General features: G+C 36.3%; 1 protein-coding gene across 16 annotated transcripts in view; it reads left to right on the top strand.

The window, feature by feature from the left end:
* ARB2A (ARB2 cotranscriptional regulator A) overlaps positions 1 to 26788 on the top strand; it is a 493438-nt gene that overhangs the window by 34845 nt on the left and 431805 nt on the right. For 6 of the 16 annotated variants that reach the window (XM_019027554.4, XM_055387115.2, XM_055387122.2 and 3 more), the window contains exons 2-4: positions 2399 to 2522; positions 23960 to 24061; positions 26322 to 26422. In XM_019027554.4, coding sequence (XP_018883099.1) covers positions 2417 to 2522; positions 23960 to 24061; positions 26322 to 26422 — 309 coding nt within the window. In that variant the 5' untranslated portion in view covers positions 2399 to 2416. Of the gene's footprint in view, positions 1 to 2398; positions 2523 to 16848; positions 16971 to 23959; positions 24062 to 26321; positions 26423 to 26788 lie in introns of those variants that run through there. The other 10 variants (XM_055387127.2, XM_063705876.1, XM_055387117.2 and 7 more) reach the window with 7 other exon arrangements.

The following is a 26788-nucleotide window of genomic DNA, read 5'->3' as shown; positions in this document are numbered from 1 at the left end:
TCCTGATGTCGTGATCTGCTTGCCTCAGCCTCCGAAAGTGCTGGGATTACAGGCGTGAGCCACCACACCCAGCCAATAGTCTTTTAACTTATATGTTATTACTCCAGCAAATTGCTTTGTGAGTTTTTAGGTTGTCTCATATAAAACATGATTATTAATTTTTATTTAATCTTCAGAATCTTGAAAGTGATTCATTGAAATATGAATTTTGATAATGACCCTAGCACTGAATACATATTTATAATTTTACCTTTGTTAAACCAGTCACAATGACATAATTATATATATTGTTCTGTTCAGAAATCGGACAATTTGGGGCCAATGAAAAATAATCTAATAGTTTATATTTGGAAGAAATACTGAGTTAGTGAAGGGAAGTCTCCTGGAGGTAGTTAACTTAGTTGTGGAATATTTAGCAAAGGGTGCTGTGTGGAATTCCTCATTAAGAACATTTCTCTTTAATTTCTGCTACAAGATGATGTGTAATAAAAAGTTGCTGGTGAAATTTGTGCACTATCATGTGGGACTTCACTAATTCCTGAATGGAGATATATAGCCCTTGCAGATATTTGTTTGTTTTAACATTATTGTAATTATCAGTCTAGGTCTGATGTATTTTCTTTGTGGCTGCTTGGCAGTTTGATTTGGCAGCTACAAAGTAAGCCATAGGAAGGCAGTGACCATATTTGTTTTACTCACCATAGTATCCCCAGAGTCTTGTACATTGCCTACCTTATATACTAGGATGTATTTCTTGAAGGGATATAGACACATTTTATTTATGTAGAAATTATAGAGTTTTGAGTTACCTATACACAGAAGAAAAATAAGAGCCACTTATGCTAAGTGAAAGGGCTGTCCCAGTGAAAAGTAGCTACATTCTAGGTATTCCTTTTAGAATATCTCACACCATTGAGTAACAGTAAGATGGCTAGTTATAGAAATGATTGGCTATATATAACTTCTGTACTATTTAATGCTGAAGCGACATTTCATAAATGAAGAAACCAAAGAATTTGGATATGACTGGCCACGGAGATGTTATTAAGTGATGAAGCCGTGATTTGTTTACAGCAATTAAAAAAAATAAGCTAACGTGGATGTTGTGCACATAATTATGGATCAGACATTATATGAAATGTTTTGCATTTAGCCTCACTGTAACACTATGAGGGAAACATGATTATCATTTCCATTTTACAAATGTGGAAAATGAGGCCCAGAGAAGTTAAATAATTTGTCAAGGGCTCATCAGTAGTTCTTAGTGGAGCCAGAGTGCCCTTTCTCTTATAGCACATCACCTACAGTTAGACTTGACACAAGGGCAGCATTGGTTATGGCCATTTGGAACATTCATAGTTTTAAATTATTTATTTTCAGTATTAGTTTTTTAAAAAGTATTTTCTGTTACATTCTGCTGATTATGGAAATAGATCTGTTTTTAAAGATAATTATAAAATATACTGCTGAATGGAAACTGAAATTTACCTTATGGATAGCAAGTCAAATTTGATTCCTCAGAGGAATATTCAATCATGTTATATTGTCATGAATGTAGTTTTTATATAATTTCATTAACAGTTTTGGATTAATGGATTAAATTTAGTTTAAATTTTCACATTGTAGGAGATACACTTTTTTTCCTTTTAAACTTTAGGAAAAATAGTTGCTTTACTGTTCATGGGGACCCTGGGAAAAGCCACTCCCATTAAAAAGGGAAGTTTTAATGCCTTCCCTTTGGCCAAAGTAGAGCAGAATTCGATTTTAATAAATCCTGATTTTATAGTATGGTTGTTTACTGGAGTGCCATTTAGTGAGGATGGCTTCCAGACACTGATGACATCGTTTCATTTAAAAAGGGCTAATTTTTCCCTGAAAGTTGTATTTTTAATTACACTATAGGAAATTTGTAGATACTTTATATATTTACGTATTTGCGTCCTCCTATTTGCTTGTTCCAGAAGGAAGACATTCTGACCTTGTAAATGGCCCATGCTTACAATTTATTTTAAAAGAAATTTTAGGTTTTTGGAACTACCCAAAGATATTTTTTTAAAAACATTAGGTGATAGGTAACTAAAACTAAATGGTAAGTTTGGCTAAATTCAGCAAACATTAGGTAACTGTAATGTATAAGGTATTGTGTTTGGTGGACATGAGAGAAAGATGACAAAAACTTGATGTCTGTATTCCTGTGGCTTGTATGCCATTAGCTGACTCAGATAAATTCATAAATAAGTATAATGCAAAGCAGACAATAATAAGTACTATGGCATAGGCATCAACAAAGTGGGAAATTAGCATAGAGAGATTAATCCTGACTGGGAGGATCAAGGAAGTTCTCATGGAATAGATAGGTTTTGAGTAGAACTTAATTTATTGCTTTCATTCATTCTAGACTGTCTTCTGAAGATTGATGTCTATTTCCTTGAGCTCTTTAATTTTGTTGCCAATTTGGATAAACATGGCACAAATCCAGCAGGGAGGTCCAGATGAAAAAGAAAAGACTACCGCACTGAAAGGTACATACTTAATTTGCTTTTTCAGGAAATTTTCATTGTGCCTAATAAAGGTGTAGGAATATTTAGGTGACCTTCCATTCATTTCAAATCTAAAATAAGAATATAAGTACCTAAAGTATTTGCAATTATTTATATCCCTCACAGCAACTATTACTGCATCTGAGATGTATGTACTCAGTAAATAAATCACGGGATCATGTAATTTTGCATCTATAAGAATTATTAATGCTTTTCTTACTCAATGTCATACATTTAATAATAAAATTAATAAGTTTTTTGAATCAAGGCTAGTGCCTTTACCTTATGTTTTCTGCTTGGAATGTCATACTGGATTAGGGTAATGATCTGTCTGTTTCTGTATTCTGCCTTTGTGGCATTGGCATTACTGATATTTTATGAGAGGTTTATCCATGTTAACGTTTTGGAAGGAATCTGCGTTAGACATTGTTATGGAAATTTGAATCCTAGAATTAAAAAATAAATCTGCTATCTAAAGTAATTTGACTTCGAAAAGAAGTGTCTGTTGTTGAATTGTGAGATAGCTATGGGCGCTGAGACCTTTAGGGTCAGGAAGCTGAGCAGAAAGTAGCAAAAGAGGCTGAAAAGTAATTTTTAGTAAAATAGGTTAAGAATCAGGAACAAGGGAGAGATCCTGAATACCAAATGAAAAAATTAAATGGGAGTAATTAATTAAAGTCATATCTGGTGATGGGTCAGATTAGATGAGAACTGAGAATTTACTTTTGCATTTGACCATGTGGAGGTCATTTGACCTTCACAAAGAGCTGTTTCAATAAATAGAAATGAAAGCCTGATTGGAGAACTTTCAGCAGAGAATGGAAAGAGAGGAATTGGAGACAGCTGTAAACAACCCTATAGAAGGTTTTACTGCATGCTTGTATGTTGCTGGGAAGGATCCAGCACGCTCAGAATAATGGACAATTTAGGAGTGAGGGCAAGGAATGTATGTCACAGTTTCTATCTAAATAGACATGCTGGGTTTCCACCTAGATAGATTTTGTGCATGTTCAGCCTTAATGTGAAAATTTGATCTCCCAAGTTATGGTTCTGATTTGTACTCCTGCAAGCAGTATGTGAGTTCAGATTGATTTTCTGGATTTTAGAGGTAGTACAGTGATGTTAAAAGAGTAGATAGGTTCTAGAGATAGAACTATCTGGATTCAAATTCAAGGTTTTCCTTCTTAACATGAACAAGTTGCTTAACTTCCTGGATCTTGTAACTATCTGGATTCAAACTCAAGGTTTTCCTTCTTACCATGGGCAAGTTGCTTAACTTCTCTGAATCTTTCTCTTCATCTGTACTATAGGAATAATAATGCTGGGTACAAATGGGGGTGTAAGGGTTAAGGGAGGAGTAAACTGGAAATATTAGAAAATAAAATGGCAAATGCATAGTAAAGTATATTTTAGAACAAGTTAGCAAACTGATTTGTTCTAAACTTAACAGGAAGACAGTTTTATTCTTGAGTTTATTCAAAACCGGGCTATGATATGTAAAACAGTGAACTAATAATGATCACTCTCTGCTGTTTATTAGAGGATTTCACGTTTACATGGCAAGATGCACTCTTGGAGGTGATTTAACTTTTCCCTAATTGAAAAGTGCTTCAGATAAGGCATAGATGGTAGAAAAATCTCATAAAAATATATTAGTGGTGAGAAAAATGTCAGGTACAACTCAAGATGAGCAGGGTTAAAGCAGTGCATGCTGGAAGAAAGTAGTTTGAATTAGTTTGCTGTAATAATGAAGATGGTAAGGAAGATGGTGATGACTGTTATAATTAAAGGAAGGCATATTATTCACAAGAAAGTTATGTCATCTCTTTTGGAGATGGCAATGAAGATATGCTTGTAAAGAATTCTTGCATTTCTTAAAAATATTACTTTTTCCCTTTGCCAGTTTTACAGGGTTTTAGTTTACTGCCTCTTATTGATTTGTTGACCCATTTTACCTGGATTTCTGAAAATATGTTCTGTATCTAGTCCTCTTAGTTCGTATGTATTAGTTTTTATTTACCACCGCCCTCTAACCCCAGGCCCCTTCAAAAATGCCTGCATTTTGCTATAGTGCCTTTATTAAAAATTATTCTGGACATTAATGTTGAGTTGTTATGATCATTATTTGTGATAGCCTAATGGTAACATCTTATATGGCTAATAGTACATCAAAACCAAGATATTGGTACAGTACTGTTAACTAAAACACGGTCATTATTCAATTTCCATTAGGTTTTGTATGCAGTAATTTGTGTGTGTGTGTGTGTGTGTGTTTGGAGTTCTGTGCAATTCGATCCTATGTGTTGTCTTGTGCAACCATGACCACAAACATTCAAGATACAGAAGTGTTCTACCACTAGCAAGTCCCTTCTGTTACCCATTTGTAGGAATGTCCCCAACTGCCAACTTCATCTCTGTCTCCTGGCAATCATTAATCTGTTCTCCATCCCTTTAGTTTTGTCATTTTATAGATGTTATAGAAATGGAATCATAAGGTATGTAATTTTTTGAGATTGGCTTTCTTCAATAAGTATAATGCCTTTGAGATCCATCCAAGTTTTTGTAAATATCAGTAGTTCATTTGTGTTTATTACTGATGAGTAATATTCCATTGTCTAGATATGCCATTTTGTTTAACCATTGACCCATTGTAGGGCATTTGGATTGATTCCAGTTTTTGATTATTAGAAATAAATTTACTGTGTGTATTCATGTATAAGTTTTTATGTGAATGTAAGTTTTCATATCTCTGGGTTAAATGCCCAAGAATGTGATTGCTGGGTCATATGGTAATTGCATTTCTAACTTTATAAGACAATACCAAATTATTTTTCAGAGTGGCTGTACCATTTTACATTCCCACCAGTCACGTATGAAAGAACCACTTTCTCTACATCCTCCTCAGCATTTGGTATTATTACTATGTTTTAGTTTTAGCCATTTTATTAGGTACATAGTGATATCTCACTAGTGATGTTGACCATACATCTTTTCATGTGCTTATTTGCCATCTATACCTTGTCTCTGGTAAAATACCTATTCGTATTTTTTTGTCCATTTTCTAAATGGATTTTTTAAAACTATTGAGTTTTGATAGTTCTTTATATTTTCTAGATACAAGTCTCTATTGGATATATTCTTTGTGAATATTTTCTCTCAGTCTGTAGCTTGTCTTTCACCCTCTTAACAGGTCTTTCATAGGGCAAACATTTTTAATTCTGATGAAGTCCTGTTTATCAATTTTTTCTTTTATAAACTGTGCATTTAGTGTCATGTCAAAGAACTCTTTCCCTAGTCCTAGTTTATGAAGGTTTTCTCCTATGCATTCTTCTAAAAGTTTTGTTTTATATTTCACATTTAAATTAATGATCTATTTTCAGTTAATTTTTAAACATATATTAGTAGGTTTCGTTTCATTGCTGAATTTTATTCTGTTGAATGAATAAACTATATTTTACTTATCCATTTGCCAAATGTTAGACATTTGTGTTGTTTCCAGGGTTGGGTGATTATGAATACAGTCTTTAAAAACATTCATCAACAGGTTTTTATGTGGATATTTATTTTCATTTGTCCTGAGTTGATACCTAGGGGGAGGACTGCTGGGTAATATGGTATGTCTGCAGTAACTTTGTAAGAACTAGAACACCACTTTTCAAGGTACCTGTATTATTTTTCACTACTACGAATAATGTATGAGAGTTCTCTTAGTTTGGCATCTTTATCAGCAATTAATATTGACAGGTTTGTTGACTTTTTTTCTCATTGTCACAGGTTTTTGTTTCTATGTGGTTTAATTTGCATTTTCCTAATGGTGAATTATATGCCATATATACATCTTTCTTGGTAAAGTCTAGAATTTTGCCCCCTTTTTTTGTTTGTGTTCTTATTGTTGAGTTTTAGAAGTTGTTCATATGTTCTGAATACAACTTCTTTTTAAGATATGTGATTAGTAAACATTCCCTGTCTTTGGATTGTCTTTTCATTCTCGTTGTTTTATTGATATGTGTTTGTACATACTTATGGGGTACATGTGATATTTTGTTATATGCATAGAATGTGTAATGTTCAAGTTAGGATATTTCCATTATCCATTGCCCCAAGTGTTTATGATTTCTATGTGTTGGGAACATTTTAAGTCCTCTCTTCTAGCTATCTTGAAATATATAATACTTTGTTGTTAACTTTAATCACCCTATATGCTATTGAACATTAGAACTTATCCCTTCTATCTAACTGTATGTTTCTACCCATTAAACAAACTCTCTTCATTGTTTCCTTCTGTGCACCATCACCCACACACTTCTCTGATAGCTATCATTCTACTCCCTACTTCCATGAGATCAACTTTTTTATCTCTCACATGTGAGTGAGAACATGCACTGTGTCTTTCTGTACCTGACTTATTTCACTTAACACAGTAACTTCCAGTTCCATCCATCTTGCTACAAATGACATGATTTTATTCTTCTTATGGATGTATAGTATTCCTTTTTGTATATATATCACATTTCTTATGGTCAAATAGTATTCCATTGTGTATATTATATCACATTTTCTTTATCCATTCATCTGTTGATGGACTCTTAGGTTGATTCCATATCACTGCTATTGTGAATAATGCTGCAATAAACATGCAATGCAATTATCCTTTAGATATAGTGATTCCTTTTCTGTGAATACATACCTAGTAGTGCACATGCTGGCTTGTATGGTAGTTCCATTTGTGGTATTTTGAGAAATGCCCATACTGTTTTTCATGGAGGTTATACAGATTTACGTTCTTAACAACAGTGTATAAGAATTCCCTTTTCTCTACAGCCTCATCAGCTTCTGTTATTTTTTGTCTTTTTAATAATAGCCATTCTAACTGGGGTGAGAGGATATCTAATTGTGGTTTTAGCTTGCATTTCCCTGATGATTAGTGAAATTGAGTGTTTTTTAACATACCTATTGGCCATTTGTATGCCTTCTTTTTAGAAATGTTTATTTATGTCCTTTGCCCACGTTTTAATGGGATTATTTTTTGTTTTTTACTGCTGAATTGTTTGATTTCCTTGTGTATTCTGGATTATTAATACTTTGTTGGATAAATAGTTTGTGAATATTTTCTCCCATGCAATAGTTTGTCTCTTCATTCTGTTAATTGTTTTCTTTGCTGTGTAGGAGCTGTTTAGTTTAATGTAGTCCCATTTGTCGTTTTTTGTTAATGCTTTCTCAAAAGGCTTTAGCCATAAAAATCTTTGCCTAGACCAGTGTCCTGAAATGTTTCCTCTGTGTTTCATTCTACTAGCTTTGTAATTTCAGGTCTTACATTTAAATCTTTAATCCATCTTGAGTTGATTTTTATAGATGAGTGATGGGGCTCCAGTTTCATTCTTCTACGTATAGATATTTAGTTTTTCCAGAATCATTTACTTAAGAGGGTGTTCTTTCCCCAGTGTATAGTCTTGGTGCCTTTGTTGAAAATCAGTTGACTGTAAATATGTGGATTTATTTCTGGGTTCTCTATACTGCTATTCTGTTCCATTGGTCTACATGTCTTTTATCTATCTATCTATCTATCTATCTATCTATCTATCTATCTATCTATCTATCTATCTATCTATCTATCTTTTTAAGACAGAGTTTCACTATTGTTGCCCATGCTGGAGTGCAATGGCACGATCTCGGCGCACTGCAACCTCTGCCTCCTGGGTTCAAGCGATTCTCTAGTCTCAGCCTCCTGAGTAGCTGGGATTACAGGTGCCCACCACCACACCTGGCTCCTTTTTTTTTTTTTTTTTTTTTTTTGTATTTTTAGTAGAGACGGGGTTTCACCATGTATGCCAGGCTGGTTGGTCTTGAACTCCTGACCTCAAGTTGAGAGACAGGACTAGCTGGATTTCCTAGGCCTACTAAGAATTCCTAAGCCTAGCTGGGGAAGGTGACTGCACCCACTTTTAAACATGGGGCTTATAACTTAGCTCACACCCGACCAATCAGGTAGTAAAGAGGGCTCACTAAAATACAAATTAGGCTAAAAGCAGGAGGTAAAGAAATAGTCAAATCATATATTGCCTGAGAGCACAGGGGGAGGGACAATGATCTGGATATAAACCCAGGCATTCAAACTGGCAGTGGCAACCCCCTTTGGGCCCCCTCCCATTTTATGGGAGCTCTGTTTTCACTCTATTAAATCTTGCAACTGCATACTCTTCTGGTCCATGTTTGTTACTGCTCGAGCTGAGCTTTCGCTCCCCATCCACCACTGCCGTTTGCCACCTTCGCAGACCTGCCGCTGACTTCCACCCCTCCGGATCCGGCAGGTGTCTGTTGTGCTTCTGATCCAGCAAGGTGCCCGTTGCCGCTCCCAATTGGGCTAGAGGCTCGCCATTGTTCCTGCATGGCTAAGTGCCCAGGTTTGTCCTAATTGAGCTGAACGCTAGTTGCTGGGTTCCACAGCTTCTAATAGAGCTATAACACTCACTGCATGGCCCAAGGTTCCATTCCTTGGAATCCGTGAGGCCAGGAACCCCAGGTCAGAGAACAAAAGGCTTGCTGCCATGTTGGGAGTAGCCCACCACCATCTTGGGAGCTGTAAGAACAAAGACCTGCTGGTAACAAAGTGATCCGCACACTTCGGCCTCCCAAAGTGCTGGGATTACAGGCATGAGCCATTGTGCCTGGCCTTACAAGTCTTTTATTTTTAAAATAATAATATTATGCTGTTTTGGTTACTGTAACTTTGTAATATATTTCGAAGTCAGGTTAGCATGATCTCTCCAGCTGTGTTCCTTTTGCTCACATTGCTTTGGCTATTTGAGCTCTTTTTTGTTTCCATTTGAATTTAGTGTTTTTTGTTTTTCTCTATTTCTGTGAGGAATGTCATTGGTATTTTAATAGGGATTGCGTTGAATCTGTAGATTGCTTTGAGCAGTATGGTCATTGAATTATTCAAGTCTATGAGCATGGAATGTCTTTCCATTTGTCTGTGTCCTCTTCAATTTCTCTCATTAATGTTTTATAGTTTTCCTTGTAGAGGTTTTTCACCTGTTTGGTTAAATTTATTCCTAGGTATTTTTCTTATAGCTGTTGTAAATGAGTTTGCCTTTTTGATCACTTTCTCAGCTCATTTATTATTGGAATTTAGAAACACTAATGATTTTTCTATGTTGATTCTATATACTGTTATTTATTGAATTTATAAGAGCTACAAATTTATTTGTGGAGTCTTTAGGTTTTTCTATATATAAGATTATATCAGATGCAAAAGGACAATTTGACTTCTTTTCCAATTTGGATGCTTTTTATTTTGTTCTCTTGCCTGATTTTTCTGAAAAGGACATTCTGTACCATGCTGAATAGGAGTAGTGAAAGTGGGCATCCTTGCGTTGTTCCAGTTTTTAGAGGAAAAGCTTTCAACTTTTCTCCATTCATTATGATGTTTGTTGTGAGTTTGTTACATACGACCTTTATTATGTTGAGATATATTTTTTCAGTGCCTACTTTGTTGAGAGTGTTTTTATCAGGGAGGTTGTTGAATTTTATCAAATGCTTTTACTGCATCTACTGAGATGATCATATGGTTTTTGTTCTTCATTCTGTTGATGTGCTGTATCACACTAATTGATTTGCATATGTTGAACCATCCTTGCATTTCTAGGTAAATCCTACTTGATAATGATGTGTTACCTTTTTGATGTGCTGTTGAATCTGGTTTATTGTTATTTTATTGAGTAATTTTGCACCTATGTTTGTCAGGAATATTGGCCCGAAGTTTTCTTTTTTTGTTGCAATCTTTTCTGGTTTTGATATCAAGGTAATTCTAGCCTTATAAAATGAGTTAAGGAGAGTTCCGTTCCCTCCTCTTCATTTCTTTGGAATAGTTTGAGGAGAAATTGTGTTAGTTTTTCTTTAGACATTTTGTAGAATTCAGTAGTAAAGCCATATGGTCCTGAACTTTTCTTTGTTGGGAGACTTTTTATTACTATTTGATCTCATTACTCACAACTGGTCTGTTCAGGTTTTCTATTTCTTCCTGATTCAATCTTGGTAGATTTTATTTGTCCAGGAATTTATTCACTTCCTCTAGGTTTTCCAGCTTGTACAGTTGTTCATAATAGTCTGTTATGACCTTTTCTATTACTGTGGTAATTGTATTGATTCCTTTATCATTACTGATTTTATCTGGGTCTCCTGGGTTTGTGTGTGTGTGTGTGTGTGTGTGTGTGTGTGTGTGTGTGTGTGTGTGCTTAGTCTGGCAAGCTGTTTGGAAATTTATCTTTTTCAAAAAAGTTACCTTTTATTTTGTTGATTTTTTTAATCTGTATTTCATATAATTCTGCTCTTTATTATTTTATCCTTTCTAATTTTGGGTTTGGTTTTTTCTTCTCTTCATTGAGGTGCATCCTTAGATTATTTGAAATCTTTCTACTTTTTTGATGTAGTCATTTATTGCTGTATCGTTTCCTTTTACCCTTGCTTTTTCTGTTTTGCGTAGGTTTTGGTATGTTGTGTTTGGTTTTCATTTGCTTCAAGGCAGTCTTTATTTTTTCATAATTTCTTCCTTGACTCAGTGCTTATTCAGAAGCAAGTTTAGTTTCCATGTATTTGTACATTTTCTCAAGTTCTTCTTTTTATTGATTTCATACGTGATATGATTTTTTTTTGGTAAAATTTGTTGAGTCTTGTTTTGTGGCCTAACATATGGTCTATCCTGGAGAATGCTCCATGTGTTGATATGAAGAAAATGTATACTCTGCAGCTCTTGGATGAAATGTTCTGTAAATGTCTGTTTGGTCCATTTGATCTAATGTGTAGTTTAAATCTGTTTCTTTGTTAATATTCTGCCTAGATGATCTGTCTAATGCTGAGAGTGAAGAATTAAAGTCCCCAACTATTATTTTATTGGAATCTATCTTTCTCTTTAGATCTAATAATGTTTGCTTTATATGTCTGTATGCTCCAGTGTTGAGTGCATATATGTTTAGAATTGTTATATTCTATTGCTGAATTGATTCCTTTATCATTATATAATGACCTTCTTAGTCTCTTTTTACTGCTTTTGACTTAAATTCTGCTTTATCTGATATAAATATAGCTACTCCTGCTCACTTTTGGTTTTCGTTTGCATGGAATGTCTTTCTCTTTTTCTTTTTTTGGAGACAGGGTCTCACTGTGTCACCCAGGCTGGAGTGCAGTAATATGATCACAGCTCACTGCAACATCTACCTCCTGGGCTCAAGCGATCCTCCCACCTCAGCCTCTTGAGTATCTGGGACTACAGGCATGTGCCACCATCCCCGACTAATTTGTGTATTTTTTGGAGATATGGGGTTTCACCATGTAGGCCAGGCTAGTCACAAACTCCTGAGCTCAAGTGATCTGCCTGCCTCAGCCCCCCAAAAAAATGCTGAGATTACAGGCGTGAGCCACTGTGCCCAGCCAGAATGTCTTTCTCCATCCCTGTACTTTCAGTTTATGTGTCTTTACAGATGAGTGTTTTGTAGTCAGCATGTAGTTGGGCCATGTTTTAAAATCCATTCAGCAAGTCTCTGTCTTTTATTGAAAGTTTAATTCATTTATATTAAAGGTTATTATTGATATGCGAGGGCTTATTTCTAAAATTTTATTTATTGATTCTTATTGCATTAATATCCTTTTGTTTTTTTCTTTTTCTCTTATTGTTTATTGTTGTAGTTTGGTTGTTTTCTGTAGTGGTAACATTTGAGTTATTTCCCTTCGAATTTGTGTGTTTCCTCTAACAGTGAGTTTTATTCTGTTGTGCCTTTTCATGGTGCTAGATATCTTCCTTTTGCATCCAGGTTTAAGATTCCCTTAAGCAGTTCTCTTAGATCTGGTCTAGTAGTGATGAATTCTCTGTTTTTGCTTGTTTGGGAAAGACTTCATTTCTTCTTCACTTATGAAGGAAAACTTTTCTGGATATAGCATCCTTGGCTGGCAGTTTTCTCTCTTTCGGCACTTTGAATATGTTATCCCATTTCGTCTTGGCCCGTAAGGTTCTGTTGAGCAATGTGCTATTAGTCTGATAGAAGTTCCCTTCTAAGTGAGTGGCTACTGTCCTTGTGCTGTTTTTAGAATTCTTTCTTTGACTTCTGACAGTTTGACTATAATATGTGATGGAGAAGATCTTTTTACATTGTATTTGATTGGGGATTTATGTGCTTCTTGTATCCGGAAGCCTAAATCTCTTTCTAGACGTTGAAAGATTTTTAGCTATTTATTAAATAGGATTTCTAACCCTTTTGTTTTCTCTTTGCCTTCTGGGACACCACAAATTCAAGTATTTTATAGCTTTATGGTATTCCATATATCACATAGCTCTTGCTCATTGTTTTTTCTTTATTTTTTGTCTGATTGAGCTATTTCAAAAGACCTGTCTTTGTGTTCTGAAATGCATTGTTCTGCTTGATCTAGCCTGTTATTGAAGCTTTTCAATATGTTTCATCTTTCATTCAGTGAAATCTTCAGTTCCAGGATTTCTGATTGGTTCTTTTTTTATATCCGTCTATCTTTTTGGTAAATTTCTCATTCATATCCTGAGTTGTTTTTCTGATTTCTTTTTACTGCTTTTTTGTATTCCCTTGTATCTTACTGAGCTTCTTTAAAATAATTTTAAATTCTTTTTCTGGGATTTCATAAATTTCTCTTTGATTGGAATCTGTTGCCAGAGAGTTATTGTGCTCCTTTTGAAGTGTCCTTGTTTTTTTAATGTTTCTTATATATTTACATTGATATCTGGGTATCTGGTGTGAGAATCAACTCTTCCAATTTTTTGAATTTGCTATCATAATGGATGATTTTTTCTTAAAATGTATCTATGGTGTTGGTTGAGTAGAGTACTTTGGCTTTGATTCTGGGTGTGTGCAGTCATGTAATTTCTGTATGATTTTTTTCAGCTGTAAACCTCATTAGTGGTGTCAGTGGCTTAGAGTGCAGTTGTTAGTGGAGGCTGTGGTGAGGTTTTGCCGGGGACAGGGATACCAGGTAGGCTATTCCTTGGGCTCTAGTGTTGGCAGCACAGGCACAGCCTGCCTGTCCTTAGGTTCCAGGGAGGCATATGCTGGCACTGGTGTTGGGTAGTCTATTGCAGTTGATTGTTGGATCTCTAGGTGGCTTACTTGTGTGCCTATAGTGGCACCAGTGGGTCAGGCCAGTGGATGGGTTCTTGGGTCTCTGAACAGTGGGTATGGTATGGGCTATGGTAGTAGCAGTAGTAGGACTAACCTCTGAGTTCTGAGCAGTTCACGATTTTGTTGATGGTAGCTACGACAGGCTAGGCAGGACAGTGCCCAGGCCTGCAGGTGGCATGTGTGAGGTTTATGACTGTGTTGGTAGCAGCAATTGGATGGGCCCATTCTGAGGCCCCTAGGAGGAGTGCTTAGGTGACAGTGGTGGTGGACTGGTGCTTGGCAATCCCCAGGCCCCTGGATGGCATGCTCAGGCTCTTGCTAGGGGGTGTGCCAGGCCAGGTGGACCTGCCCTCTTCCCACCACCTGTGGTACATGTAGACCTTGGCTCTGGTAGGCGGGGGTGGGGTTATTTCTAGGCCCCTCAGTGGAATGCTCAAGTATGGGCGGCAGTGACTGCACCACCGCCCTATGCTAGGGAGGGTGAAGTTGCTTTCAGTGGCACTAGCCATAGATAAATGGTTGGGATTGCATGCTTCGCTTGTGCTTTGGCCCCAGTGGCAGCAGCCTGCTGTGGGGCTGCCATGCTTAAGGGAGTGTATCCTCAGGACATGTGAAAATGTGCCATGGTTTTGCTGCTTGGGGCAATGGGGTTGCTGCTAATGGCTTGCATTTTTGCCCAGGTGGCATTAGCCAGGCTGCAGCAGTCGCTGTAGGCAGGTGATGTCAGTGGGGGTCCAGTGATGTGGATATGTGGGGCTGTTGGCTCCTGGGGACAGAATGCAGCTCTATAGGGGCTGGGCTCTCAAAATGGCACCTTACCGTAGCTGCTTGGGACTCAGGAGTTGTGTATGGCTCAGCATGAGCTCCTTCTCTAGAGCCATGGCATTGCACAGTCTTCAGGCAGCTTCCTACTTTATTCTCAGGGCCCATGGGGTTTGAGGAGCTCTTGCATGGCTAGGATTGCAGGGGTCTGTGGTGGGAATTTGAACTGCTGGGGGTCTTTCACTTATCCTTTTCCCACACTGGGGAGCCTCTCCAGGCTCCCAGCTGATCTCAGCTAAGCAGGTTGCCTCGTTTCCCTTTTTATCTTTGCTTTTTGGGTGTTTCTTCTCACTTTTCTATTAAATTAGAGTGTTCTATCTTCGATGACCTGTTTGAGATGTGATTATTTACTTGCATTTTGGCTCTTCTTTGTAGATAAGGTGAGTACCAAATGCCTCTAGGCAGCCTTCTTGAAGCACCTCCCCCTCATTTTGAGTTAAATTTTATGTAAGATGTGAGATATAGGTTGAGGTTCATTTTTATCATTTTGATGTCCTCTTATACCAGCACCATTTGTGAAGAAGACTGTCTTTTCATCTTTGAATTGCTTTTTCATGCCTGTCAACCATGAATTGGGCATATTTGGACAGTTGTTTTTGAGTTCTTTATTTTGTTTCCTGGATCTATGTGTTTACCAATACCACACTCTCTTAATTACAGTAGCTATATAGTAAGTTAACATTGAACAGAGTGATTTTTCCTTTATTCTTTTAGAAAATTGTTTAGCTATTCTAGATCATTTGCCTTTATGTATGCATTTTAGAATATACTTGTCTATATCTGCAAAAAACTTTACTGCAATTTTGATAGGAATTGTATTTAAACTTTTAGATAAATTTGGGGAGAATCGATATCTATAATATTGAGTCTTCTAATCCATTCACCTGATATGTCTATTTAAATCTTCCTTGATTTCTTTCATTAGCACTCTGTAATTTTCAGCATGTAAATCCTATACCTGTTATTTGCTTTATATGTAAGTATTTTAATTTTTTGGAGTGATTATAGATGGTGTTATGTTTATAATTTCAGTTTACACATGTTTATTGATGGTTTATGAAAATACAATTAAGTTTTGTGTGTTGATATTATATACTGTGATCTTCCTGAACTTGCTTGTTTGTTCTAGGAGATTCTTTTATGGATTCCTCAGGATTTTCTACGTAGACAATCATGTCATTTGCAAATTGGATAATGTTTCTATCAAATCTATGTACCTTTTATTTTTCTTTGTGGCCTGTGTTGACTAGGACTTTCAGTACTATGTTGAACAAGAATAGTGAGGGTGGATATTCTTTCTTGTTTTCAACCTTGAGGGAAAAGGATTGTCTTTCACTATTAAGCATTACGTTAGTTGTAAGTTTTTTGGTAAACGCTCCTTATCATGTTGAAGAAGGCCCTTTTATTCGATGCTTGCTGGGAGGTTTTAATCATGAGTGAGTGTTGATTTTTTTTCTTTTTTGAGACGGAGTCTCGCTCTGTTGCCCAGGCTGGAGTGCAGTGGCGCAGTCTCGACTCACTGCAAGCTCTGCCTCCCGGGTTCACACCATTCTCCTGCCTCAGCCTCCTGAGTAGCTGGGACTACAGGCATCCGCCACCATGCCCGGCTAATTTTTTGTATTTTTAGTAGAGACAGGGTTTCACCGTGTTAGCCAGGATGATCTTGATATCCTGACCTCATGATCCACCCGTCTCGGCCTCCCAAAGTGCTGGGATTACAGGCGTGAGCCACCGCACCTGGCCGAGTGTTGAATTTTTGTCAAATGCTTTTATTTTTTGCATCAGTTGATAGGGTCATGTATTTTTTTTCTTCGGTAGCCTGTTGAAATAGTGGATTACATGTTGATTTTTTGAATAGTGAACCGTTCTGTCATAAGCCCTGTTTGGTTCTGATGTAATTTGTTTTTATATATTGCTGGTTTTGAATTAATATTTTGTTGAAGATTTTTGTGTCCAGGTTCATTAGAGATATTGAACTGGGGTGTTCTTTTTTTGTACTGTCTTTGTCTAGAATTGTTATCAGGGTAATACTGATCTTCTAACATGATTTAGGAAATATTTACCTCTGTTTTATTTACTGAAAGATATTGTGTAGAATTGGTACCAATTTATTTTTAAGTATTTTGGAGATTTCTCCAGTGAACCTTTCTTGACCTGAAAAATTTTGGGGGGAGATTTTAATTCAAATTCATTTTCTTTAATAGTCATAAGACTATTTGTATTGTTTATTTTATATAGGATGAGTTTTAGTAGTTTGTGGTTTTTAAGGTCTCGGACCATTTCATCTAATTTGTATAATTTATGTGTATAGGGTTGTCACTAATATTCCCTTCTTGTTCTTTTTTTTTGAGATGGAATCTTGCTCTGTGGCCCTGGCTGGAATGCAGTGGCGTGATCTTGGCTCACTGCAACCTCCGCCTCCCAGGTTCAAGCGATTCTCCTGCCTAAGCCTCCTGAGTAGCTGAGATTACAGGTGCGCACCACCACACACGACTAATTTTGTATTTTTAGTAGAGACGGGGTCATGTTGGTCAGGCTGGTCTCAAACTCCTAACCTCATGATCTGCCTGCCTTGGCCTTCCAAAGTGCTGGGATTACAGGCGTGAGCCACTGCACCTGGCCCCCTTCTTGTTTTTTTAAAGGCTGCAGGGTCTGTAGTGATATCCTCTGTTTTACTATTACCTGTTGAAGAGATTTAACAATGAGAAATAAATGCTTTTATTTAGTCATATAATTTTCTTTTGAAGTACACATTATTTCTTTATGTAGATAATATTTCTGTTTAGTATCATTTGCCTCAACCCAAAGAACTTTTCTTACCATTTTCTTTTGCAGGCCTGCTGGTGATAAATTATTTCAGCTTTTTTGTGTCTGAAAAAAATCTTTATTTCTTCTATTTGGAAAGATGCTTTTGGTTGGCATAGAATTCCAGGTTGATGGACTTTTTTTTTTTAGTTGAAAAATGTTGCACCATTGTCTTGTTTGCATAGCTCCTGAAAAGTCTTTTGTCATTATTATCTTTGTTCCTTTTTTCTCTATCTGCTTCTAAGATTATATCTTTTTTTTTTTTTTTTTGAGACAGTCTCACTCTGTCACCCAGGCTGGAGTGCAATGGTGCGATCTCGGCTCACTGCAACCTCTGCCTCCCGGGTTCAAGCAATTCTCCTGCCTCGGCCTCCCAAGTACCTGGGATTACAGGCGCGTGCCACCACACCCAGCTAATTTTTATATTTTTGGTAGATGGGGTTTCACCATGTTGGCTGGGCTGGTCTCAAACCCCTGACCTCAAGTGATCTACCCACCTTGGCCTCCCAAAGTGCTGGGATTACAGGTATGAGCAACCACGCCTGGCCCTAAGATTTTATCTTTATCACCTATTTTCAGAAATGTAATTATGATATACCTTTGTATCATTTTCTCAGTGTTTATTCTGCTTGGATTTGTGGTCTTAAAGTTTTCATCATATTTGGAAAAGATTTCATCCACTTTTTAAAAAACTATTGTTTTTTTTTCCCTCAGTTCTCAGTCTCCCTCCTGTGTTTGTCTGTTTGCATTGCTATGAAGGCATGCTTGAGACTGGGTAATTTAAAAGAAAAGAGGTTTATTTGACTTACAGTTCTGCAGGCTGTACCTGAAGCATAGTGCTGACGTCTCCTTCTGGTGAGGGTCTGAGGAAGCTTACAATCATGGCAGATCAAAGGGGTACCAGTATGTTACATGGTGAGAGGGAGGGAACGAGAGAGAGAAGGAAGAGGTGCCACCTTCTTTTAAGCAAGCAGATCTCAGGGAACTCATAGAGTGAGAAATTATTTCCATGAGTTCTGCCCCCATGACCCAAACACCTCCCACTAGGGCCACCTCCAACATTGGAGGTCACATTTCAACATGAGATTTGGAGGGGACAAACATCCAAACTATGTCACTTCCCAGCATTGATTTCATCTTGGAACACACTTAAAATGTATTAGACAACTTGACATTGTCACACTGGTCAATAATACTTTCTTCATTTTCAAACTATTGTTTTTCTCTGCTTCATTTTGGATAATTCTGCTGTTAGGTCTCAAAGTTCATTGATCTCATCTTCTGTAATTATATTTGCTGTGAATTTTTAACAGTCTATTTTTAATTTTAGATAGAATTTTTTTATATATAGAAGCTTAAATTTCTTCCAGTTCTCACTTTGGTATATTAATGATTAAAAATTTTTTTCAAACATACAGATCACATTGAAGTAGATGTTTTTTCCTTCTAATTCCTTTATCTTTATCATTTCTTGGTTTATTGATTGATTTTCTTCATGTTTATGGATCATAATTTTTACCTTTTTACATGCCTTATCATTTTTCATAGATGCCAGACATTGTAAATTATACATTATTGGATGCTGGATTTTGTTCTATTCCTTTAAAGAATAAGTTGGTGCTTAAATTTTGTTTTGCTTTGCTTTTTGGTTTTATTTTAAAGAATGTTGGGCTTTGTTCTGACAGGTATTTATAATATTTGTATCTTTTTTTTCTTGGAGGCTTGTTTTTTTAATCTTTGATATGACAGTTTTAGAGTTTCCTTTCTCTAGGGCTAATAGGCATACATATTTGCAGCTCTGTGTGTACTTAAGGAATTGTTCAGCCTGCTGCTTTCCCTGTCCTTGGGTAATTTTTTTTTCTCCTATGTGTATGGATAAATAGTCAAAGACATGAGTGAATCCCTCTGAAATTCTGCCCAGCAGTCTCTCTTTCTAAACAGTTTCCCCTGCGCTCCTTCTCTGCTTCCAAATCCAGCCACCTTGGATTATTCAAATTCTGATCTCTGTATCATCAGCTCAGCAGGGTCTTCATTCTTTGTTTGGGTTCTTCCTTCCTGCTGTGCCTTAAACTGTCTCCACACAGTAAGCTAGGGCATCAAGGGGTTTATATCATTTGTTTCTTTTTCTCTCAATTCTGGCTGCCTGTTGTCCAACTGTCCTTTTACATGTGTCTTCTTGCTTTCCAGTTGTTTAAGGAAAGTGGAAATAATCCGGTTCCTGTTATTCTGTTTTGGCCAGAAGTAGAATTCCAATAGTGTTTTAAATACTCATTTATTTAATACAGTTTTTAAAAATAAAGATGCCAAATGGTACTTTCTTTATTGTGATGAAATAGACATAATGTAAAACTTACCATTTTAACTGTTGTTAAATATAGGGTTCAGTAGCATAAAGTACATTTACATTGTTGTGCAGTCATCACCACCATCCATCTCCTGAACTCTGCACCTTGCAAAACTGAAACCCTATACCCATTAAACAATAACTCCCTATTCCCCTCTCTGCCCAGCCCTCAGCAACCATCATTCTACTTTCTGTCTCTATAAGTTTGATGACTCTAGGAATCTCAGAAATGTGCAATCATATAATATTTGTCCTTCTGTGTCAGCTTATTTCACTTTGCATAACATCTTCAAGGTACATCAGTTTTGTGTAAGAATGTCTTTCTTTAATAAGGAAATATTTACTACAAAGAATTGACTCACACAATTATGGAGGCTGAGAAGACCCAAGTTCTGTTATCAGCAAGCTGGAGACCCAGGAGAGCTGACAGTAAAGTTCAAGTCAGGAGAGCTGATGGTGTGAGTTCCAGTCTAAATCTGAAGGCAGAAGACTAATTTCCCAGCTTGAAGATCGGCAGAGAGAGTGAATTCTCCTTTACTCAGCGTTGTTGCTCTGTGCACACTTTCATCCAGTTGGATGAGGCTCATACAAATTGAGGAGGGAATGTGCTTTACTAAGTCTACCCATTCAGATGTTAATCCTATCCAGAAACATCCTCACAGTCACACCCAGAATAATATTTAATTAAATATCTGGTTACCTTATTTCCCAGTCTCACATAAAATTAGCCATCATACCATTCACCCATCTATGTACACTTGGGGTGCTTCTACCTTTTGACTATTGTGAATAATGCTCCTATGAACATTAATGTGCAAGTATATCTGTTTGAGTTCCTGCTTCCTTTTGGGTATGAAATCGTATTTTTATACAGTTGTTTTATATGCTTAGTTGAGGTTTAGAATTCTAGTTGCTGGATCACTTTAACCACTAGAGCCATGCTTTAAAAACAGTCGTGTCATATCTGATGCATATTTAGGTTATATGGATTCAAATCTATTGTATTTTATAGGTTATTGAAGGGATTTTCAATGGAAATCTTTCATTATACTCGATTTTTGCATAATCTGCCTTTGGAACCCAGTCTCAGGGTAAAATGCAACTTTACATTATTGCTTTTCTCTTACAAAGCAGAAAAATAATTTCTGACAGTTCCTTTCTGTATGTCTTCTCAACGCTAATGAAATAAAAAAATCTATATCAGGTTCTGTAGTTGACAGGAAAAATTTGAGGAATGTCTTTTTATTTAGTTGTTCGTTTTATCATTCAAAGGAACATTTTGAGCAAAGCCAAAGCACATTTTTGTATTCATAACTGTTTATTCTATATAATCAGAGAAAAGGAGGGCTAGAGTATTATAAGGTTGATATAGCATATAGAATCAGTATGGTGATTTTTTGAAAGAGTGCTGACTTTGGCTTTGAGGGATATGCTTATTTTATTAATCCCATCTACTACTAAGCTGTGATTTTGGACAAGCCATTTTACCTGAGTTCATTTTCTTGTCTGAAAGACAGTGAATATGATAATACTTGTTACTATTTCATAGGATTGTGATGATCAAATGAAGTAATGTATATGAAAGTGCTTTGAAATCTTTAAAGTGATATATAGATGTAAGGCTGCATTTATGGTCTAGGCTAACAGATACAGAAAAGAGCTGTTAGAAGCAAGATCTGCTTATGTATGGACAGTTTTGATGTCTGATTAAAAGGTTTGTAAGTTTTGAATTGTAGATGACTGCGAAGTCAAGGAATCTGATTTTGTCCCAGAGCCTCAATTCATTGGAAGAAGGAAAGTGAGAACATTCTGGCTACTGCAAGTCAATTTTTGATATTAAAACCCTTCTGTCTTTATTTTGAAAAGATTTACAAGGTGGTAAGAACTTTACTAATGAATGAATTGTCAACATATGTCCCTTTTTAAACCCAGTATATGTGACATTTTTGTCTTACTAGAGTGTACAAACTTTTTTTTTATATTGAGGATAGTATATTTTTATGTGAGTTGAATTTGATATAAGAGTTAGAAGAGTGCTAAACAGTGGTTCTTTTAATGAAGCATTTGATGGCTTGTTTTTGTGTTCTACAGAGAGAGGCTAGTGACTGAAGGTAGACAAAATAATTTTTTCTCTAGCATATTTTGATGATGTTCTATACAGAAAGATTTGTTATATTTCTGTGAGAGACGGAAATAAAGTGTTATTTCTGAGATATTTCTTTTGTAGGAAAGGGACTGGTTTGCCTCACAACATATTCTAAGAGTGTTTGTCTTCAGGAACTTGAGTTAGAATAAAGAGGCTCAAAACCTAACTAACCTTTATTTATTGATTAGACAAAAATTATTCCACATCTGTTTGGAAATGAGTAAATTTGAAGTTTTAAATTTTTTGTGTCATTTTTAAATGACTCTGTGATGACAGACAGTGAGAACTTTTGCCTCATCCTACAATATGAACCTAAAAGATATTAAATGCTTGTTGACAGACTGATTCTAGGGCTGGTACAGGAAAGATACAAGATGAGGCTGGAGCATCTTTTAGTAGTAGAAAGTAAGGAAGTGCATGAAAAGCAAAAAGGTAAGAGCATGTCAAAGGGACACAGGAGACATCTAAAAAAGAGCTTACGATAGTCATGGCTGGAACAATTTGAGGAGCAAAATGAATGATGTAGTATTGGATTATAACCTAAAGTATACAATAAGTGTCCACAAGTCCATACTGATATAAATAAATGATTGAGTAAATGTGTAAATGGATGAAGAGAGATGAATATTCCATACAGAATAATTCCAATAATATATTTAGGTGTTCTTTGCTATGGGAGGTAGAGAATAATTCCTCCTCTTTTTCCCTGAGGGTGGGCCAGACATAGTCACCTCAAAAGAATAGATTATGAAGAGGAAAAAAACAGTAACGTTATAGTGGAGAGGCCTGGCATCTAGTACCTTAACCAGGTAATGAAGGCTAGCATCACTGGTGATGTCCTGTTGATATCATGTTCCCCTTGCCATGATCTGTTGAGAATGGCAGTTGACCTCAGTGATATTCTTTGCAGAAATCATAACCCTAGTCTAATCATAAGCAGAAACATTAGATGAACCCAAATTGAGGGTCATTCTATAAAATACCTGACACAGTCCTCAAAACTGTCAAGATCATGGAAAAGAAGGGAAGATTGAGAATTGTCACAGACCACAGAGACTGGGGAGAGATAATAATTACATGTAATGTGGTGTCCTGAATGGAATCCTGGAAAAGAAAATGAACACTAATGGAACAACTTGTGAAATATGAATAATGCCTGGGCTTTAGTTTGTAGTAATGAACCAATATTGGTGTCTTCATTTTGACAAATGTGACATGATGTTATAAAATGTTACTAATAGGGGAAAGTGAGTAAAGGGTATAACACACTCTTCGTACTGTCTTTCAACTTTTCCATCAATCTAAAATTACTCCAAAACTCAGCCAGGCATGGCGGCTAAGCCTGTAATCCCAGCACTTTGGGAGGCTGAGGTGGGCAGATCACTTGAGTCCGGGAGTTTGAGACCAGCCTGGGCAACATGGTGAAACCCCATCTCTGTGAAAAATACAAAATATAACCTGGCATGGGGGCACCCGCCTGTAGTCCCAGCTACTCGGAAGGCTGAGGTGGGAGGATCACTTGAGCCTGGGAGGCAGAGGTTGGAGAGTGAGCCAAGATTGTGCCACTGTACTCCAGCCTGGGTGACAGAGTGAGACCTCATCTCAAAAAGAAAAAAGAAAAAGAAAAACTCCTTGACAGAGTTTTTTTGGTTGCATGGATTCAAATGATGTGAAGAACAGAAACTATGTGAAATAATTTTTGCTAGTTAGCATGTTTTATTTTAACAGTTTTCCCCCTAAAAATGGAATAATATGCTATATTAATACTATTTACATTTATAAGTTTCTTTATTTGTAAATGTTTCAGTTATATATAAGATTTGATGACTTTTGAAAAGTCATATTAATGTCTGAAACTTTTAAATGAGGTTAATAAGGTACAAATTAATAGCTGTCTATTTTGAAGGGAAGAAGTTAAAGTTTAATATAATGGTGTATAGAATCTGAGTTGTAGTTGTTTTTAGAATTATGATTTTGAAGGTGCTTATGTTAATACTGTGCTTGATCATAATATAGTATTTTGGGAATTCAATTTAGTAGCATTATCAGTTAAAGCAACACATAAAAATTAATAGAACAAAGAATACTTTAAATTAAATTAAATTAAAATCTTTGTTACAAACTATGAAAATGAATATAAGTAAATTTCATATCATTTCTTTTCCAGATTTATTATCTAGGATAGATTTGGATGAACTAATGAAAAAAGATGAACCGCCTCTTGATTTTCCTGATACCCTGGAAGGATTTGAATATGCTTTTAATGAAAGTAAGTGGGTCTATCTATCTATAGTATATGCAAAATTTATTTAACAATGCTCATAGAATAATAAGACAGATATTATTTGCTACTTTTAAAGGCCAAGTAGAATGTTTTCTGTATTCTTTTGAGAAATAGTGACATCCTTGCATGGTGAAATTCTTCATTCAAGTGAAAGAACCAAGTAACAAGTAACAATTTTCTGTAGTTGTCAAGTTACGTGAACTAATGGTCATGAATTTGATTCAGCTTATGCATTTCAACCTTGAGCGTTCAACTCCCTGGTATCCAATTTGAACTCCTAATTAAATTATAGAGAAAGATGCTATTGTTTCACATGTTATTTAGAATAAAGTGTCTGGCAATAATTATCTGTGACAATGTTTTAAAGTAGTTTTCCATGATTTTTCAGGCAACATCCTTGTTTTAAAATTTATTAATTCAGTTCTGAATACAATAACCTTTACACTTGGGATGTGGAGGAACATACTGTAGATTGCAAGGATGTTTCTGGAACAGAGAATCATGTGTAATACACCCTTACACTTGAAGGGTAATATTATTACAGGGTAGGTGCATCTGAGTTGTAGTTTTCTATTGGTTGTTCTGCATTAACTGAATTGGTGCTTTGTCATCACTGTATTTGTGGATATTCCTTTCCAATATCAGTTATAGATATTAAGAGTTATGGTGACAGTCATCGTGTACTAAGATGTTGAGTTTAAAATAAGAGACTAGAAACTTTGATCTTTTCTCTGATATTAATTTTTATACTTTTTAATAAAAGTTATTTTATACCAGTAGAAGTAGTAATATTTGTTGCGTGGAGGGGAAAAGGAGTTTAAGCAATTGGCCTGTAGTGTATTTCTCTCCTGATTACCCCGGGAATACCCCTGGGGAAAAAGTCACGTCCAGGAGACAAGTGGCTTCGTCTTTTCTCCTTATAAACATGCTGATAATTAACTCATTTAATAAATTAGACTGGCCAGGCGTGGTGGCTCATGTCTGCAATCCCATCACTTTGGGAGGCAGAGGCGGGTGGATCACTTGTGGTCAGGAGTTCAAGACCAGCCTGGACAACATAGTGAAACCTCCTCTCTACTAAAAAATACAAAATTCAGCCAGGCGTGGTGGCATGCGCCTGTGGTCCCAGCTACTGTTGGCTGAGGCATGAGAATCTCTTGAACCTGGGAGGCAGAGGTTGCAGTGAGCTGAGATTGGGCCACTGTACTCTCCAGCCTGGGTGACAGAGCAAGACTCCATCTAAAAATAAATAAATAAATAAAAATAAATGTAGATTAATATTTGCTCTGAGGAGAGTCCTTTTCTATAGAATACTTTGAGCAGGATGACTGGTTTAGATATGAGGAATGTTTCTCTGAAGAATATCACATAAGCAGGACAACTCTTTGGCACGTAAAATGGAAATATTTTATAACCCAAATGCTCACCAGCGTGTGAGGTTACCTGTGTGCATCACGTACAGTCCTCATCTACTTTGGGCCAGAGAGTGCTATCCAATGAGAGGAAAGGACCTGGGGGAAATGACCAGATGCTGCAGACTTCTCCCTGCCTTGCCTGTGCTTCTTGATTCCTTGTGCCCTTGAAATTATTAGTAAAGCTTAGTCATTATCCGTAAAGATCTTTGCTTTGTGTGAATGTGATTTGATAGCCTGAACCTGTGTTAGCTCACTGCTTCTCTCTGGTTTTCATTTGACATTCTACCTGTATTTGAAGACCTAGTTGAGAAATCTCACTGAAACCTTCTAAACCTCTTCTAGCCCACAGATAGTTTTCATGTTTCCAAAATCATTCTAGACTTTATTGTCTATATGAATCCCCAGTGGCAGATTTTTAGACTGTTGACATATTTCAATCTCGATTGTTTAGCTTCCTGAAAAGTTGCTTAACTTCTTAATATTTATGCTTTTACTCCTCAGGTAACCTCTAAGCTTCTTGAGGACTGGGCCCATATTCATGGCAATAGCTACAGAGGTCTTTATACATATTAGGCCTTAAAATATTGTTAGTTTGCTTTAGATTAGAGACATGAAGGTCAAGAAGAATAACTTTTGAGTAGTTGGGGACCATTAGTAACATAATCTGTATGTTTGCATCATAGTGACATCTGAAGAAAAAAATCTAATGAAAAAGATAAACTGTTCTGAGAAAGTTATTTTAAATTTTTATCAGACATTCTTTGTTGTACTGTTTATATTATTGTAAATATACTTTGAAGTATAGCAATATTGTTTGTTTATCTTCTTAGAGGGACAGTTAAGACACATAAAAACTGGGGAACCATTTGTTTTTAACTACCGGGAAGATTTACACAGATGGAACCAGAAAAGATACGAGGCTCTAGGAGAGGTATGTCACATATACTACTTTAACTTTGTTTTTCCCAATTTTAAATATTCAGAATAAAAGTTTTGAAGATGCAGCAGTTTATGCACTCTTTCTACAAAATGTGATTCCAAAAAGGTTTTTGTTTTTGTTTTTTGTTTCTTTTTAGTGGTTATGTTAGAAGCATATTCTCAGTTTAAAAGTTTCTGTTCAGTGGCTCACGCCTGTAATTACAGCACTCTGGGAGGCTGAGGCAGGTGGATCACAAGGTCAAGAGATCCAGACCAGCCTGGCTAACATGGTGAAACCCTGTCTCCACTAAAAATACAAAAAGTAGCTGGGTGTGGTTGCATGCGCGTGTAGTCCCAGCTACTTGGAAGGCTGAGGCAG

This window comes from Gorilla gorilla, chromosome 4 (genome assembly GCF_029281585.2).
Source record: "Gorilla gorilla gorilla isolate KB3781 chromosome 4, NHGRI_mGorGor1-v2.1_pri, whole genome shotgun sequence".
Lineage (NCBI taxonomy): Eukaryota > Metazoa > Chordata > Mammalia > Primates > Hominidae > Gorilla > Gorilla gorilla.
The sequence above is the reverse complement of the archived record's forward strand: the minus strand, read 5'-3'. Positions and strand labels throughout refer to the sequence as shown.